Raw genomic sequence first — 18752 nt, 5'->3', positions numbered from 1 at the left:
GCTACAGAGTTCCAGGCTCTGCTACCAGATGCTTCCTCATCCATGAACAATACTGGAATTGCCACAGTTGCAACTAGCTCACACTCCCAAAACCTGACCTTTGAGGTGCTTTATGGAAAACAAAAGCACACATGGCAGCTTTCTAAGCTTGCTGCTGTGGAAATTCCCTTTCAAACTCCACCATTCATGCCACACCTAGCTCTTGGCACCTCTAGAGCTCTAGCAGTCAGATCTGAAAAAAAACTGGATGGCTTAGCCTTTGGAGATAATTTTTCCAAAGGGACAGAATTGGGCTAAACAATCTTGTACCCATTATGCGACACATCTCCTTATATGGGTAAGGATGGAAGAGGAAAAAAGAAAAAAAGAGAAGTCTATGTTCAAACAGGGATACAGTGCAGAAGTAAAGTGAAAGGAAGACATTAGTAAAGGGAGGACACATTAGATTGACTATGCACTGAAGCATGGTGCAGAGGTCCCTAAGTTCTCACTGACAGAAGGCAGCAGTTTGCCAAGAAAAATACAGATTTATCTTTCCTCTGGTTAAACCCTTGTCAGCAGCGGCTTGGAGCTCTCTGCATCTCTGCAGACCTGCCTGCAGGACACCACCCTTTGCTGCTTCTTGGCAAGCTGTCATTTACCATCACCAGCCCGACCGCAGGTACTTCCATTGCCTCCTGCCCAAATCAAGCCACTCCCTGACCCAATGAATTGAGCACTTTTACAGAGCTGTTCCTGTCTGCTGTGGCATCCTCACGTGTGGATCTACAGAAAGATTTACCTGGCACTCCAACATGGTTCTCCACACAGCGGATGTAATTCTGGGCCTTGGGAGGGAGGTCCTCCCATTTTCGTGCACCAGTTGTGTCAGTCTTCCACCCAGGCATTGTTTCATACTCTACTTCCACCTTCTGTAGTATCTCCTGATTAGCTGTGGGAGAACAATTTTTATCACAGTTGATTTTAGCTGCTCCACCTCAAAAGAACACACCTATGGCTCTTGACCAAAAAAGTCTTTACAAAGTCTTTTGACAACATTTAAAATCCAAGAAATATCTCACCCCCCAGCACTTCTACTGGTTGGTTAATTCATTTATTCTTAATGCAGATTAACTTCTGTTACTTAGGAAGATAACTCTGATTCAAGAGGATCCAGTAATCCGGTTTCCTCTTGTCAAAACCTTTAGGGTGCACTCCATGTTTTCAGAACACAACAGTAGTACTTCTAAGGAAACAAATTATTTGAAGTTTACAGTAGTTCCACTTTTTGATTCAGATTTGGACATGATAAAATAGAAGTCCTCCTGCAGACAAGGCATGACTTCCTCAACAATTTTTATCTTCACAGAACAGGGTTAAATCAGGCTTGCTACAAAAACTTACATGTCCGCAAGCCTTTTGCCCACTGTGCTACTGTCCACAGCCAGGAACTACCATCAGCGGTGGGAAAGCTGGCTGCTGCCAGCCCTCCTCGTGCCTCCAGAATCCCTATCTCAACAGAACAAACCCCCTGACTTGGCATAAACTGTTACTGGTATCTTGAAAAGATCATTAATGTACAAAAATTACATATTATTACATCTTAAAAGTTTTAACATGAAGCACATTCATGAGGGAATGTAGGTTTTCATTAACCACAATGTTGTTGCTGTTAATGAAAGTTATATGATGGTAACCCGTAAGCAGCTTTGTTCTGCTTGTGTCCATCTCACTTTTGCACAGCTTAAACACTGATTTTATTTTTACTTCACTTCAATTAAAAGGCATTAAAGTTCCAATGGTACACAGTCACTGACTTGAATCTTGCTGACTGTCAGACCCCTTGTGTTGTCAATTAATAAAAATCTAATGGGACAAGACATAGAGGCCCTAACACAAGATTGCATTTGCTCTGAACTTTTTGTCATCACACATACAGATGTAAAGCGTCTAGAAAATGCTATTATACCAACACAGTAGTCTTTATATTGACATCACAGTTCTGCAAATTTCTACAGAAAGTCTAGCGAAAAAGAAATGAAGCCTGATTCTAAAAAGCAAACAGACCTTCCCAACAGGTATGACTTACCAGGCAGGAAAGAGAAAAATGAACATAGATATTCAACAACATACCTGGAAAATATGGGATCCTTTTTCCACCCAATTTGTAAGCAACACCAATTTTAATCTCATCAAGGACATCAAGAATATCCAGTTTTGTTAATGCCAAACTGTACAGAAAAACATAGGTTAGAGTTACACATGTGATGAATCTCCTCTGTAACACTTTCTACCTCTCTCTTCTTTTTTTTTCTTTCTAGTTTTGTACTCACAAATCCAGCTCAGGCAGCCCAGCAAGCAGAAATACACAAATATATTAAACTATGAACACATTGTTAACTGAATTCATGCCTCTCGGACGAATACCTGACTGAGTTACTAAGATGCATTTCCAAATGCTTGGCTGCTCATTCAGGTGCACAGAGTTCAGTTCAGCCTCTGAAAACACAAGCTATGTAAAGTGGCACTTACTGGACTTGGTTTGGGTGCGATGACGGCATGTCACTTTACATCACTACTAGTGATTATTTCTGTTATTCCTATGGATTCACAACAACTATAACACGAACTTATTTACTAAATTACACTTTTAAAACAGACTTCACAAGCATAATCTGGCTCCTAGAATCACACATACAGGTAGGAAAGATCCCAGTCTGACTTTCAGTGCCTGGGCTATGCTATCAGGGTTGTCAGTTTAATGAACTTTTCTCATCTTTGGAATGAACACACTGCAACACAAAAATGGAACCTCAAGAAGACACTGTAGTACTCACTGCTCAGAATAAAAGTGCATTCTAAAACTAGTCAAATTCTCTAGAAACAATATGCCAGACCTTGCCTGGTAAAAATACGAGTAGCTAAGGATTTAGACAGTTATGTGCATAATAGCCCATGCTGGATGTGCTCAGTAAGTATACGATGAATGCAATGATTAAATTAAAAGACCTTTTGGGAAAGAAGCAGCATAGAGCCAGTTCTTCAACTTTTTTGAAGTTTTTATCTCCCCATGTTTTTAACTGTCACAGTTACCGGAGATGAGATAGTTTTGTTGATAGAAGTGCAGTAATTGCATAGAACTGAAATGGAAGGAAACATAACACCTTCCTAATACTATTTCCACATAAACTACAGCTGTGCAAGTTAAAGCAAAATGTAAATCCAAGTAAAAAAGAAAAATTTAAAAATGCCTTCTGATTAATTAATGAATAAAGGTCATTGTTCCTTTGTAACATTAGTAGCATAAACAATATTAAGTTAAGTCTCAGTTTATAAGATATTAAAATGCCTGGGGTCATGTGCCTGCATATATGAACAAGGTTGCCTGCCTGCATGAGGAAGTCTACACTTTACACGAACAAAGCTGTAATGAAACTTTTGCAACTTTTTCTGAAAATGCAGATTGGCAATTAGTTATAAATTAATGGCTTGTGATAGTTACTAGCATTTTAGCATTATCCGTAAGCTAACTTGATGGCATTATGGTCTTGAATAGTTCCTTTAGACAGCCATTTTTCCCTTAAAATTTAATATAGATTTTGAATTATAAATTAATTTATCACCCAAGTAAATTGCTCATTCCCAAAGAAAATAAAACTCAGCCCATTAAAAGCAGAATTTATAATACAATATTAGGTTACATCTTTGTAAATAAATGAACCTGTCAGGACTGGAATGAAAGCTGTGCCAGTTGCTGTACACGTTGTGTCATCCCCCTTATTTCACTTCAGGAGGTAGTAGTTCCAAATGATGCAGAATTGGCCCTACAAGTACGATCCACTAGAGCCAACCAAAGCTCAAAACCAGTGGGTTTTAGATCACTCGTAAGTCATTATGAAAGTACTGGATCAAGAACACTAGAGCAAACTGTTAGAAAACTGGTATGTTGATCAAATCTACATTGGCCATCTGATGTAAGCAAAGCAAAAACATATATGAAAAAAATCACCACTATGATGTTGCAAAATCACTTGATTTGAAAAAAAAAAGTCAAAGGAATTAGATTATTATCAGCATTAAGACAATTCTCAGTTGCCCATTGTGAATTACGTTATTGCTTAAAACGTAACACTTTACTGGACTTATATCAATGTTACCTACATATTTATTCTGCGAAGCACAAAATTATCACTTCCAAATGTAGCGCAAAATCTGTGATGCTTACGCAGTGAATCCGTTGATCATATGAGCATATTTCAAAATGACAAGATCTAACCAGCCACAGCGTCTCTTTCTGCCTGTAGTTACTCCCCATTCGTGGCCACGGGACTGTAAAAGATCTCCAATTTCCTAAAAGAAGACAGAAAAAATGCTGATGGCATTTCACTGAAAAATAGGAGGAAAACAAAATTAAACAAACATAGATAAATAGCAAGAAAAATACAGTTATTCAGTTCCAAGGCTTTTTTGTAGGAAAACTAGAAAAAAGTCATTGTTTCATTAGGAAGAACCTAAGGTTCTGAGGATAAAGCCCCTCATGCACTGGATTTTTGTATTTCAATCACTACCATTTCCAAAATACTTATTTAATATGTAATATGGCTAAGGCATGTTCCACGGAGACACTTTTTCCTTCTTTATCCGATAGGAAGTTTTCCTGGAGAATCCAGCCCTGTTTTTTTTTTGTTGTTTGTGTTTACTTTCTTCATCTGGTCTTTTGGCATCTTTTGTTTTTTGGGGAAAGACTAAATGCTTAGGACAAGATCAATGCTTGTACAATGTCTAGGTCAACAGACTCCCTGACCACGCCTAGGGATCTGAGGTTCTACCACAGTATGAGACTGCCAGCTGCCCCCTTCGGGCTGGCAGTGTTTATGAGTTAAAAATGAAGAAGAAAGAAACTTTATGCTCAAGATCGATAAAGCTAAAGGATATCACCAATTCATTTGAGCCATTAGAGAAAGGATTTTAGTGACCAAATCCTTACATTACATTCAGATTGCTGACCTAGAGATTGCTGTGTGCATAGCTCATAACCAATACCTTGAGCTTTCTAGTTTCTTGATAATGAAAATACAATAGACAGTTTAAAAGTATCAGAATCTCTCCCTTCTTTTTATTGATCAATTTGTGCACGACTGGCTGACGCACACACCACATTTATTCTATAAACACACAGAATACTTAAGCATGGAAGTTGTATCTTGTAATTTAAGCTTTCCTGTGATGCACTGACAGTTCCAGTCTCCAACAAACTCTCACCACAGAAATGCACCTAATGATATTACATAAAATGATGAAACCTGTTTTCACATCATTCATTACAACAGAAGTGTGGCCACTGTAATATAACATCATCACACTCATGTTTCTCTCCTCTGAAGAAAAATACCTGATGTTTATAATGTAATTCTCCTCTCTTCATGAGTGTGATTGCTTGGTATTATTATTATGGTGCTTATTTATCATTGGTATACCCTTACCCCATTCCATTGACCTTATTTTTTGGCACCTACATATATTGCATTTTGTAACGTTAAACCTACGTTAATCTGCTCAGTGGGGAAGGCTCCAATTCCCACCCGAGTAGTGTACGCCTTCACTACGCCGTACACGTCACCGACGTGCTGGGGAGGAACACCAAGCCCGGTGCATACACCGCCTACGGTGCAGTTCGATGAAGTCACGAAAGGATACGTGCCTGTCAGAAAAACACAACAGCACAACCCTATTTCAGCAATTATAAGAAACAAGGACTGACTTTCTGTTATGAGTTGACAGGAGATTTTCACCCGTATGTTTGACTTTAAAGTTAAACTGAAAGCAGCCAAAAAGCTGGGCAAATTCTTACTATGTGTCCCCATTCTGCTTTTAAGAGAACAAATTAAGCTATTCTTCCCCAAATGGCTTCCTCCTGTAATGAATAACATGTATTTAGATTTCTAAAGCTCCACAGAAACTCTTCAAAATGAAGTACTTTTTCCACTCAAATAGCTGACTTATCCTGGCAATTTGTGCAAGCTTATTATTAGTGAGCAAGAAGTTCACACAGAGAGATTATACTACTTCCTTATACTTAAGGAGGTGCCCAGTATGTGCGACCTGTTCCAATGCATAAGCTTTTCTGCATTCATCCTTCGCAGCTTTCACTGAGGATTGCCCACAAGGGAGAAATTTAAAAGCATCTCAGTACTACTTCCATTAGGCACTGGATCTATTAGAGGATGCTGCTGTGTAAAGCCTTTTTTCCCTGTCCTGTGTGCCACAGAAAGTATTTCCACAACATCCACCGAGAGCCTGGTGTAAAGGCCCCAGTCTGACATTCCCAGTGCTCCACACAAATAGCTCTGAATACCTGCAGCAAATTTTTTAAGTCTTAAGAGGTTATTCATGATGTCTACACTGTGATTCTGGATTGGAGCATCTCTCCAGTTCTTCATTTCATCTTCATGGAGACCTCAGTGGTTTAATTAAGACTTTTGGTATGAGAGCAGAGCAGAGACCAACGGAAGGAGCTAGACTGGTAAAGGTTATCTGCACCAGTTTAATCCTCCCTCCACTGCAGAGGAATGGTGTCAGCAGCACTGCAACGGCTGCCTGGAATGTATGGCAATGTGCACACACACTTAAAAGTAATAAAGACAAGAATACCTGGAATGAAATTTCAACTCCACTGGAATAAACTTCAGTAAAAAAAAAAAAATATTTAAACCCTAAGTGCTTAATCCCTTTAACGATACAATCTCTGGCTTACTGTGCTTTACTTTTGGGAGATCTGCTCCTATTAAAGGAAAGACCATTTTGTTTCTCTATTTTCCTGCTGTTTGCAAAGCTGATATAAACATAAATCAAAATAAAACTAATCCAAATAAAACTAATTGAGGTTAGAATTTAACTCACCAAAGTCAATATCAAGTAATGCTGCATTGGCTCCTTCAACAAGAATCTTCTTTGGGGAGCCATGGAGAGCTTCATACATAAAATACACACCATCTCGAACCATGGGTCTTATTTTTTCAGCATATCCCTGCAAATTTGAGTAGAAATATCAGCTTCCCCAGACAACAGCTGGAAGCAGGGAACCCTGTGTTCACTTTTGAAACATGAAACATGCAGATAACCCTAACAGGACCGCTTCAATAACTGTGTTTTACCTGAAAAATACAACCATTAGCTGTTATTCTATTGAAAACAAATCAACATTTTGAACCACTCACATAAGAAAACATGACTTGTTATGGCATTAGAATGCCATGATTTCTGTACCATTCTATTCACAGAGATGTACTCCTACCGCATTTTGTCCATATAGTGTCTATAGTGTGCCTATAATCTAGACACACTGAGAGGGGTACTTAGAAATAGTGCAAGCTCCAAAAGAAAAAAAAAATCCCTACTCACGAATACTAAAAAATATCTTTAAAAGTGGGGTGTCAGCTCTGAACAAGTACCAGACAAAACTTGGGAAAGGCAAGAGGTTTTTGTAGCATCCTCTTTTCTTACATATTCATGAAAGAAGATATCTTACCAGTGGTTTTTCTGATTATATTTATAAAAAGACATTTTTCTTGTAATACCAGGATCTTGAAACACGGCTTCCACAAACAATTCTTCAGTGAGCATGGAAGTCTGTCAGACAGACTAGATCAGTCATGGCTGGAGACTGTTAACTGCAAGTGCCACCCTGTGTTCTCTTAGACGCTTTAATACAGTCATTATTTTATGTCAAAAAAGTAAAATATTATAGATGAATTATATCATCCACAAAATTTATTTTAATGCCTACAATAAGAGAACATCCTATTACAAAGCACAGCTACCGCTTAGTAAAGGGTTTTATAATCATGAAGATATGCATTTTTCATTTAAATTAATTAATTCATTTAATAAACAGTAGTTCCAATACACTTCATTTTTACTTTTTTAATTAAAATAAATATTCCTGTTTTCTTCCATACTCTCCCTGAAACTGAACAAATATTACAAGTGTTAAATCCTTACCTTCAGCTTTTTCAATTGTCCTTCTATATCTATTTCCAGTGTGGGAAACATTGACTTGTATTGTTGTGCCAGATTTTTAAATCTGTAAAATATTGAAATTGTATCTATGAAGAACACTCTTTGAGTTACTGTTCATGGCACCTTTGGCAAGAACTCAGCTTGTATTATACACAGTATAGACTGAGAGCTATAGGGAGAAAATACCCACAACTTCGCTACCTCAACCAGTGCGTTACCTGATGTACTAAATTACATTTTAAATTATGTGAAGTACAGGAAATATACACACACATTCCTTCCAGTTTTCTTCTCCTTCTAGACAATTTATATACAAAATTCAGACACATATTTAAAAACTCGCTATTAAAGCAAATCTGTCAGCCAAAATGTATCACGCTTTACCATAATATTTAGAAATGAAAATAGTTGTACCTTGAAGAAAATTCATCAAAGTCAGAAAGGAGGTCACAAATTCGAAGGCCTGTTCGTGCAGCTTTGGAAGAATATGTTGGTCCAATCCCCTTCTTTGTTGTGCCAATACTAATTAAAAAGAAACCCCCAAACATGTGAAAATAGATGCAAAAATTGCTTTATGCTAAGTAATTTTGTTAAAGCTGTTCAATATACCATACATTGGGCAGAAGATCTGAGACATTAAAAAAAGGCTAAAGTTCTATAATAATAAATGTATAGTAATTTTCATGCTTCAGTGGATTTACATAAATATTGCTAATATTCACAGTATGCAGTAAAGCATTAGGCCTTGAGTCTGGCTGAGACAAGCTTAGTAGAAACTATGTGGGTATACACGTATACTATAGAGTCATAGTGGTTACTGTACTGTCCTGTGGTACTACTACATTCCTTACCACAAACAATTGGAAAAAATGTCATTTTCATATTTTCACTGTGGCAGCAATGTGTCTATAGCTGTGAATAACAACCAGTTCCGCGAGCAGTCAAACTGGTTTCCTGTGGCTTCAGCATTATCCATACCATCTCTGTCCCTAAGAACTGTTGCTGCAGCCTTTACCTTGACGAGGATAAAAATGAAATTGTTCCCTACCTGCATGCCTATTTTAATGTGCATTTTAGAAATACAGTAATTTTGAGATCTCTATTTGTATGTTAAGTTTGGCTGAAATCGTCCAATGGGATCAAAAACTAATAGACTAACAGAGAGAAAAATATTGTGTTCCCATAAACCTGTCTTCTTTCAGAAACCAGACTAATGAAGTGTGAATAGTTACATACTGTGCTAAAGTGCAAGATTAAAATTAAAATAGAAGCTAGTATCTCCATGAAGTATAGGTGAATATACAATAAACGATTACAAACGAGGAACCTAATCACGCCACAACTTCAGGCCTGATTCAAAAGAGCATCACTAGTCTGATACCAAACTGGATTGGAAACATTATTTTAATGGAGATGGGTTTTGATGATTTGGTAGGAATTTCAGAATGTGTTTATATGTTGCAGAGAACTGGAAAATGGAAATAAGTAAGAATTCATATCCTGCCTTTTCAGTAATACCTCAGAATTCGTTCACTGATGTGAGCAGAACAGAGTCATAGAATTAGTAATAGTAACGCCAACAAGGCTCTAGAGATATATTGCATTTCTGTTTTCCAAAATTACACCAAATTTTCAAATTTGCACAATTACTAATGAAGTGAAGGAAGATGCTGAAAATATTTACTTTTTTCCTTCTTGTGCTTGACGTTGCACTTCCTGGAGCCCATCTACTGCCTGGTGAAAGTCAAACACTGCAATGGAAAATCAAATGGACATAGTGGGAGACCAAAAGAGAAAAACATTCCTTGAATCACAGACATCTATAATTTCACAACAAAGCGCCTTTGTTACCACTGACACTGCACAGGCCTCCTCATGTGAAAACAGAGCGAGTATTCCTTAACACTGTGAAAACATGTAAAGCCTCACTCTTCAGCGGATACAAATTCCATTGTTATGCTTCAGATACACAACACGTAAAGAAGCTGTATTAGATCAAATACATGACTGCTCGATGGAGTCATAATGTAGTTTAGCACCATGAGCTAAGCAATCATTGGTGAGGTGTTTTCCCCCCTTCAATCATCACTTACCTATATGTGCTCTATCTGATATAATCAGCCTTTTCTCCCAATCTTTTAAACCTGTCAGAAGATATAAAGAAAAGTAGGAATTCAGCTGCGCTGGTTGGTCAAACTTTGAGATTAGCTTTCAGTTTTAATGTGTCTTTCTTCTAGTTTATATAGAATCAGAGTCATAGAACAGTTTGGGTTGGAAGGGACCTTTAGAGGTTGTCTGGTCCAACCCCCATAGCTTCTTGTTAAGACCACAGACAAAATGAATAAAATGTAAGTGAATATCAAATATCAACATTGATTTCATTAAAACTTTTCTCATTTTTTACTTTTTCAGCTTTCTCATTTGGTATGGACAAAGATATTAACTTCTTCTTAATGCCAGAATGCTGCGGCTTACATGCAATTCTTATTTAACGGAAGATTCCTGTTTAACTCACTATATGATACATCATTTAAACTGCATTTGTGCCTCAGGAAATAGAGAATTTGTATATACAGAATCATAAAACAGTTTAAGATGTAAGGGACCTTACAAGGTCACCTGGTCCGAAGCCTCGCTCAAAGCAGAACCAACTGAGTCTATACTTGGGCACAAAAATGGGGACACAGAAACACTGGGTTAAATCATCTCAATCTGAGGTCCTAGGGAGCTTTGCCACATGCTTTAGGATTTTATTTTCTATCTAATGTGGTATCAAATACCAGAAAACTCTCTGAAAACCCATGAACAGACTGCATTTAAAAATCTCTCTGAAGACACAATTCAACGTTTTAAATAGTTTTCCTCATTAATTAAAATCCAGAATGTTATCACACCAAATATTTATGGTCAGAAACAAAGGCTGAAAAAACCCCCTCAACCTGGCTGCCAGTATAAAGAAAGGTTAAAAATTACTTGATACAAACCTTTCTTTTCATTCTTTTCAGCTTCTTCAAACAGGCCTGGTAAATGTATAACCACTCCATTACCTTTGGGAACATAAACGATTTATTTTAAAGCAAGAAATAAAATATACATTCTTAGGATGTAAGGCATGTAAACACTTGCTGTCTGAAACGTTATTTAAAAAGTAAGACTAAGTTTCTGACATTGCTTACAAAGTGATCTTGAGAACTTTGGGGATAAATCCTCATTTTGGGTAAGCAGCTACAAGCCTGCTAAAATCAGACAAACCAGAGCTTGCTTGTTTCAGATGTGAATGCCTGGCTGGCTCCAAAGCCAGCTGAGGTAAGCGGATTCTTGTCTTTGTGGTGGACTTTGCACCACACTTCAGCCTCAATTGTTCACTGGTAACAGCTCAAAGAAGTCCACGGCGTTACAACACTGACAAGTCTGAGTGACAGTATTTAAATTTTCTTCAATGATCATGTATTTGTCTGAGCTCAAACTGGTGCTGTAATACATTACCAATGCCTTCTCCCTGCTTTTGAGCTACAATTTAAAATCCACAAGCAATACAGAGCATTACTGATGAGATGTGGAAGATTACTGATGTAGTGGGCTGGAAACAGCTGCTGCTTCCGTCTTGGGAACATCAGAAATATCTGCAAAAGCCTGTCTCAGCCTAAATTTAGGATAACTTAAGGTATAGTCTTTACTAACTGACAAGGGAGTAAAGTGGAAAGCAAGACAATACACAATATTTAGCAGAGAGAGAAAATATGTTTTGTATATTTCAATTATCCATTTGGAAATTATCAAATGGAACAAAACTACAATGACAGTTCCATGACTCACTAAAACTCACACTCGTTTCTTGCACAGTCTGTATACATTTTTTCTGCCAGAAAAAATCATAATTTTGGACAAGTAAAAGGCTTAAGTTTGCATATCACTTAAATATGAGTTTAACACCTGGTAAGCAATGCAAACTTTTTATGATGCCATTTGCATTTAATATCTTTACAGTGATATACAACATCACCTTAAACAGCTGATAATGTGAACAAAAAGGAGACTGGCTGATGACCTTCCAAGCACAGCCCTGTATCCTGAGGCCTATTTCTGGAAAGCCAGTAAAGAGATGCCAGAGATAAAGCATATTATTTATTTAGCCTACATGCTGGGGTTTGTGTCCTCAAATAGCAGCATTTATGTTTCTGAAAGTATAAAAGGAGTGTACTAGTAGACAGTGGGATCCAAACTTGTACCATAAAGTATAAGAAGGAGGGGGTTCTTTCTTTCAGTTTTCTAGTAGCAGACACTAAAGTGACACTGAACATAAAATGACTTTTCATGTTAAAGCAGCAGTGAAATAAGACAAACGGCTGAAGCTAAAGCAAATCTGACAGTCACCTATACATTCTTTGTTTGCTACTATAAACTATGGTTGCAGCTACCCACTATATAATACTATTTCATCTAGTAAGTTCCAAAATTGTCTTACCAATAAAAGAAATGGCCTTTGGATTAATGATGCCACTAGGAAATAGGTGAAAATCATATTCTTTCCCATCAACAACTACAGTATGGCCTGCGTTATTCCCACCCTGCAACGGAAAGAAACACCAGAAGATTAATGGTCTCATACCACTGCTCTAAACTCTCAGCAGATTTGACAAGATAATATTTTTTTTATTTATATATTTACGTCTTAGGTTACTGATTTCTTCACCTTAGAGTTTCTTGAGATGCTGTGGTACTGTAAAAGGGGCTCAGAAAGGACAATCAGGGCGCTGAAGGATTTCAGCAGGACTGAGCAGAATTAGGAAGCAGAATGATAGCACGGAGCCAAGGCCAGACTGGGTCAGAGCAAGAGTAAATGCAGGAGTGGTGGCAGAAGCTAGAAGCAAACTGAAGCCTTCTCGGAACAAAACTGGATTGAACTACCACCACAGAGTGCTGTCTCTGACATGCCTAGACTAGCCCATCTTTTTTGGGCATCTTCTGTGCACGGTCATTTCTTTAGTTAAGCCTACAATGCCCAATATTTCCTTCTGGGTGGAAACTCTTCCTGCCTGCCCACCCACAAACAGCTACTGCTTCCCTAGGTGTTCAAGATGGAATGCCTGTACAGCGTTGGGAGCAAGTGCAGTCTTTGCAGCTTCACAGAATCTCCCTGTCAAGGGATGATCTTCCCAGTTAACACCACCACCCTTTTATGGAGTCTACGACAATGCATACCTCATCCGACTCTACCAGACCTGAGAATGGAAGCTGGCATTTTCCTCAAGAAAGTGATTTATCCCAAAAGGCTATAACAGAGCATCATGAGACAACAACAAACTTGGGAAGAGGTGAGTAAATCAAGGTCACGAGTTGATTTGAACGGAAGCAGCCAAGTTTTGAAAATTAAAGGTCCTATTTTCTCAACAGGCTTAATGATTGTTGCTGTTCTGTGGTGGTACATCTTTTTCTCGTGCTGATAAGGTTGGGAAATCTGACTACTTGTCTGCTCTGATGCTACAAGGTCTTCCGTTTTCCAAAACGATGACAAATCTTCACGGATTTGATATGAGGTCTGAATGATGTAGAAGGTCTGGAATGAGGGCGTCTACTAGAAGGAAAACTGAGACTGTGTCTGGTAAGTTGCAAATAATGAAGAGTGTTGGCTGAATGAGTGGAGTTTTAACATGAAAACTCTAAGAATAGTAATTTATAACAATTAATATAACACACGTTCTTCCAGAGTTTCATTTACTTGTTTGCCCATTTGTTTGCATGTAATATACAGGAAAATAGCAACTGACAATCCTTTCAAAATATGGATATCACTGAAACACAAACATTAAAAAAAAATAAAAGATACAGGTTATAAAAAAATTCAAGTTCTTTTTTTAAGCAATATGGAGGGAAACATTAAGAAATACGCCTTTAATCTCATGTTTTGAAAGACAAGCTCAACAACGAGGTTTAAAAAGACAACCTACTAAGGGAGAGATGAGTGTAAGTTGTAACAGAAAAACTGGTACATGCAAAATTTCATTTGATTTAGCAAACTGCTGGGTGGCTCATCCTTGGGCTGGGAAGGACCTGCAGGTGTCTTGTTAATGCAGAGTTATAACTTGTCTGGAGAATCCTGAAGAAAGCAGAATCGTCCTGTGTATTTAGCTTGCCTTCCAGATATTATAAGCCAGTTGTAGGAACCTGAATCAAGATAAATGTATTGAACTTCACTGAAATTTATTAAGTCATGCAGGAGAGTCTTTTACATGATATTTAAGAGATCTGAGACTGGATGGATTGCACTGGTTGAAACACTAACTTACTTTATTATAGTGGTATCAAGCTTGAGAAAGAGGCTAGTAACTTCTCAAACCATCAGCTTTCCTTTCCTGCTTGCCTGTAGATGATGGCAAGATGGAAACTTTAAAAGAATGAATTCCATCATTTAACACTAATTTAATCTCTGCTACAAACAAATATTTTCATGTTTTCTGAGAAAATGGGGAACCAGGCTCCTTCAAAAGTACTTGTTGTAACAGTAACAGTATAGTTACATCCTGCTTTTCTTAATCATGGAATCATAGAATCATTAAGGTTGGAAAAGACCTCTAGGATCATCAAGTACAACAGCCAACCCAACACCCCCAGGCCTTCTAAACCATGCCCTGAAGTGCCACATCTGCATGCTTTTTGACCACCTCCAGGGATGGTGACTCCACCACCTCTCTGGGCAGCCTGTTCCAGTGCCGGATCACTCTTGCAGTGAAGACATTTTTCCTAACATTGCATCTAAAGCTCCACATGAACAAATGAAATCGGGCTTGAGGACTTACAGTCTGAGATAACAGCACTCCTAAATTATAGTCAGAAATGTGTTCTTGTATCCTAAAATTTTAGAAGGTGTAGTATGAGAAAGTTTATGAAAAATAGTTTATAATTTTCATAACTTTTCTGAACTACTAAAACCCAGACAAATGCTGTTTCTTTCTTTAGCAAATGTTTAAAAGGGAACATTAATCAATCAGCCCTGAAAGCTGGCATACATAAAAAAATGCTGAAGCACAGAAACATCAGCAGATATGATACATCCTTTAATTGCCAAAATCCCTGAATGCACTTTCATTCCCTCTGGACAGATAATATAAACCAGGAATTCAGTGACAGACCTTATAAAGCAGCACTTCTCTAATCTAAAGCCAATACTGACAGTATTGACAGTCTGTGTTTCCTAGATTAGTGTTTTCTGAGTATATTTTTACAGCTCAATTAATTACATTTTCACAAATATAATTAAAGTCATAGCAGAGCACTGAATTGCCCAACAGACGTGATCTAACTTGAAAAACATACCACTGGTCTGATGAGATACTCTCTATCTATTATCTGGTCATCTCAATAATTTCTCATGTTCAGTTTCATAGATATTCTAACAGCACATTGGCAGTCTAATGGCTCAGATATTAAAGATACCTACTCCTTTTCTAATTTTACTTGAGTTCTAAGAGTCAATGTAGAGTCTATATGAGCCATTTCCTTTGCTAAAAAAGTATAAAGGGAACCTAAAAGCTTGTATGGCCTTGTTCTGAAGATTACACGATGAAAGGTGTATGGTACACTGGAACCATGTAAGCTCCCTTCTTTTCCTCAAATGGTATTTCATTGAAGGGGTGTCAACACTAACACACCTAGTGACAGTATTCTCTGGACCCTCAGGATGCTTCCACTTGGACCAAGAAATCCTTGGTTTCTCTGCTTGGGCCTTGCTTCAAATGCAGCTCTGCATAATGAGCTTCCATTTAACATCCAGACCCAGCTCACGGAATCTCTGCTGTGCAGCACTGATTTCACTTGAATTTTATTTGTCTTTCATCATTTGCACCTTCCCAGGTCTCTAGAGATGGTATCTGCCTTCTTTTGTGGTTCTTCAAAAACTTCTCTAATGAAGGGAATGTTAAGGCAACACCTTCTGAAAATTAATCACCAGTGCCACTTTGGCATCATCTGTATTGCGAAATGATGGTATGACCAGCAATAACAATTAGCATTCGCTTCCAAAATCTGGGAAGCCTGGGCACTCCCATCAAGCCACTCTGGTGTGGGAAGTTCTATCCTGAAGAAGAAACCGTTAGGGGAGCTGCTGAAGCTCCAAAATGCTGTGAGCGCAACTGGGATGACAGCAGTGTCTTGAACATTAACATCCACTTCAGCCTGAAACCTGCTGCTCCTGCAGTGACTGGAACATGTTCAGCAGCACAAGTGCCTCCTGGTAAGCCATTTTAATCTCTAGTGACTCTATTAAAACTGTATCAAATGCAGGAAACCTACCAGGTGCAGGTGACTGGGTCTATTAGTTACAGCAAACTGCAGCATGAAGTGGGACTTAAGAACTACAAAGTATTAAGTGGGCCAAAGACAACGTGATCAATATCTTACTATAGCAATAAAAAGACCTAAATGTCATTTAGGAAGCTCGTCTCCAGAGAGCACACAAAAATCTGCCTTTTGTGGCACTGCCTAGATAAGCAATACGTTTTGACTGTGTAGCCATGGCTCTTGTTCTTCGTATCAGCTATCTGAAAGCTTCAGAGGGGATAAATGCTTGTTTCTAACAGTATTTGGTAGGTGTTAAAGTTCTTGACATTTAAATCAGGCACCTAAGAAAAAGTAACTTTCACTGAAGTAATTCATAGCCTGTAGTGGAAAAGTAGCATTCAGCCTTTTGAAAGTACCTACATTGCTTAACAAATTAGTTTTTATTAACTTTGAAAACACTAGAAGTTGAGGTGCTATTAAAGGCATTAAATATGTCTAATTTCAATATATTTTGCTCTACTGTCTTGTGGTGCTTCAAGCTATAACCCCTTTCGTCTAAAATGCAGCAGGCCACCACCAACGTGGTTTAAATTCAACAACCTAAAATTCCAGGCTGGAAAACAGACTAAGTTAATGGAAAGAGTTACAATGTGTTGTTTTCAATAGTTAAACAAAAGGGAACACACTAGGCATTATTTTAGAGCAGAGTAATCCTGTATGGTGAGGTTTCATTGTTGGGTTTGGGTTTTAATTATTTTTAAAGAATGTTTAATTTGGACTGAAATAAAAGTGTTATTTTTTTCCAGGGAGATTTTCATCTATATTTTCAGACTTCTAATAATCAAAGCGTAAAGTTACATGCTGGCTCTGTACCAGAAACTGCTAAAGGAATTTAAGCTGCCTTATAAAACATCCAAATGTTTTTTTCAAGTACACTATTTAAAAGGAAAATAATTTTCCAAGCTTTTTATGTGCTGCCTTTCTGAGATATTGTATTCTTGCACTGAAGTGATGTACTTGATTACTATTCTATAGCATGTGAACATGAGTACTGTATCAATACACTAAAATTGAGAAGCTATTCCATTTTACCAGTGTTAACAGCTGTATGCTTGTGTAAATACTATCTTTCAGGGAATTAATAATTATTATGAACAGGTTGGCAGAGGAGAACACATAGTATTTATCTTGTTAGTAGAGCTTAAAAAAGATGAAGAAACAAATCCACTTTCCAAAATGCTCAGCCATTTCAAGGCTGATGTATTGTTCTGCGTTGTTTTTTGTTTTTTTTTTTAAATCACCTCTTCTATTCTCCGTAGCTGAAACATCCCAAGGTAGAAACAGAATTTCTATTCACAGCAGCAGTGAGGCTGTTCAGTACCTGCAGCAGGAACTCCTTCTGCCCAGCTAGCCTCATGATACATGTTTGAATAGAAATGAAATGTGTCCTGATGCTCAGGTGTGCTTGTGCCCGCTCTTGTCAGCCAGGTAGTGTGCAAGAGACTGCATTCTGCACATGCGGGAGGAGTGTGTTCAGATGCTCTGCTGGTTTCCACTGCTTAGCACATCTTTTGTTTGCTCATTGCTGCCCACAATGCCCAAAAATAACTTGATTAACAAACTAAATTGATATGAAAAAAGTCACCAGAGCATATATAAAATGCCTTAAAACCTGATAGTTGCATACTATAGCTAGAGGGTGAATGCGAAACAGGTATGTTTCTGATGGGTCCCACAGTGATCCGTTCTCACTCTCTTCCAGTTAGCAATGCTAATCAATGCAATGGGGAAAAAATAGAAGCCCGTTATTGGAGATCTGCAGCCGACACAACTATCGTCTGAGCGGTGTACCAGCAGTACACGGCAGTCTGAGCTCCTTAGCCACTGGTGTATGCAGTGAATGTACAAAACATCATGACCAGGTTTAGAATAAATGAATTAGAAACAACAAGACTGGCCAAACCTTGGACAGGAGATATCTATGCTAGGAAGCACATGGAGATGCCTGAACAGTTTTGGTGCTGGCTGATATGCCTAAGGCAAACCTCACATGTATAAATGGGAATATCGAGTAGGAGTAAGGAGATTGTATTACCTCTCCTTTTGGCCGTGGTGCAACTGCTGCAAGAATACTGTGTCCTTGGTACTCGGACAAGATTACAAGATGATCCCCTCTGGCATTATAATCTATGAATTTCTAATCTATGAATTGGAATACCAGCTACAAACCAGCAGTTTGGGAAGTCTGCAACTGAAAACAAATGCTATGATCCCCCTCTGCCTCTTCATTGTACGTGTCCCAGCTCTGCTCATTCCATCCATCAATGAAGCAAAACATTTTCTGAAATTCAACTGCACCAAATAAGTCTCATCATACTATGAAACAGACTATAAAGTACTGCAGTTTTATTATCTGGATTGAGTAATTTTTTTCCATTTCAAGCATTTCATAGGTGATTCTGAATAAAGGAGGAGCA

The 18752-nt window shown here is 38.0% G+C and overlaps 1 protein-coding gene across 2 annotated transcripts in view; it reads right to left on the bottom strand.

Moving 5' to 3' along the window:
* Positions 1 to 18752, bottom strand: part of ADSS1 (adenylosuccinate synthase 1) — a 31056-nt gene that overhangs the window by 4007 nt on the left and 8297 nt on the right. The window contains exons 2-12 of one of the 2 annotated variants that reach the window (XM_075104063.1): positions 12464 to 12566; positions 10983 to 11045; positions 10092 to 10142; positions 9683 to 9749; positions 8413 to 8520; positions 7981 to 8062; positions 6880 to 7006; positions 5526 to 5680; positions 4205 to 4329; positions 2113 to 2210; positions 782 to 931 (exon numbers count right to left, since the gene is read on the bottom strand). In XM_075104063.1, coding sequence (XP_074960164.1) covers positions 782 to 931; positions 2113 to 2210; positions 4205 to 4329; positions 5526 to 5680; positions 6880 to 7006; positions 7981 to 8062; positions 8413 to 8520; positions 9683 to 9749; positions 10092 to 10142; positions 10983 to 11045; positions 12464 to 12566 — 1129 coding nt within the window. Of the gene's footprint in view, positions 1 to 781; positions 932 to 2112; positions 2211 to 4204; positions 4330 to 5525; positions 5681 to 6879; positions 7007 to 7980; positions 8063 to 8412; positions 8521 to 9682; positions 9750 to 10091; positions 10143 to 10982; positions 11046 to 11174; positions 11261 to 12463; positions 12567 to 18752 lie in introns of those variants that run through there. The other variant, XM_075104064.1, reaches the window with a different exon arrangement.

The sequence above is a fragment of the Phalacrocorax aristotelis genome, chromosome 9 (genome assembly GCF_949628215.1).
Source record: "Phalacrocorax aristotelis chromosome 9, bGulAri2.1, whole genome shotgun sequence".
Classification (NCBI taxonomy): domain Eukaryota; kingdom Metazoa; phylum Chordata; class Aves; order Suliformes; family Phalacrocoracidae; genus Phalacrocorax; species Phalacrocorax aristotelis.
This window is presented reverse-complemented; position numbering and strand designations above follow the sequence as displayed.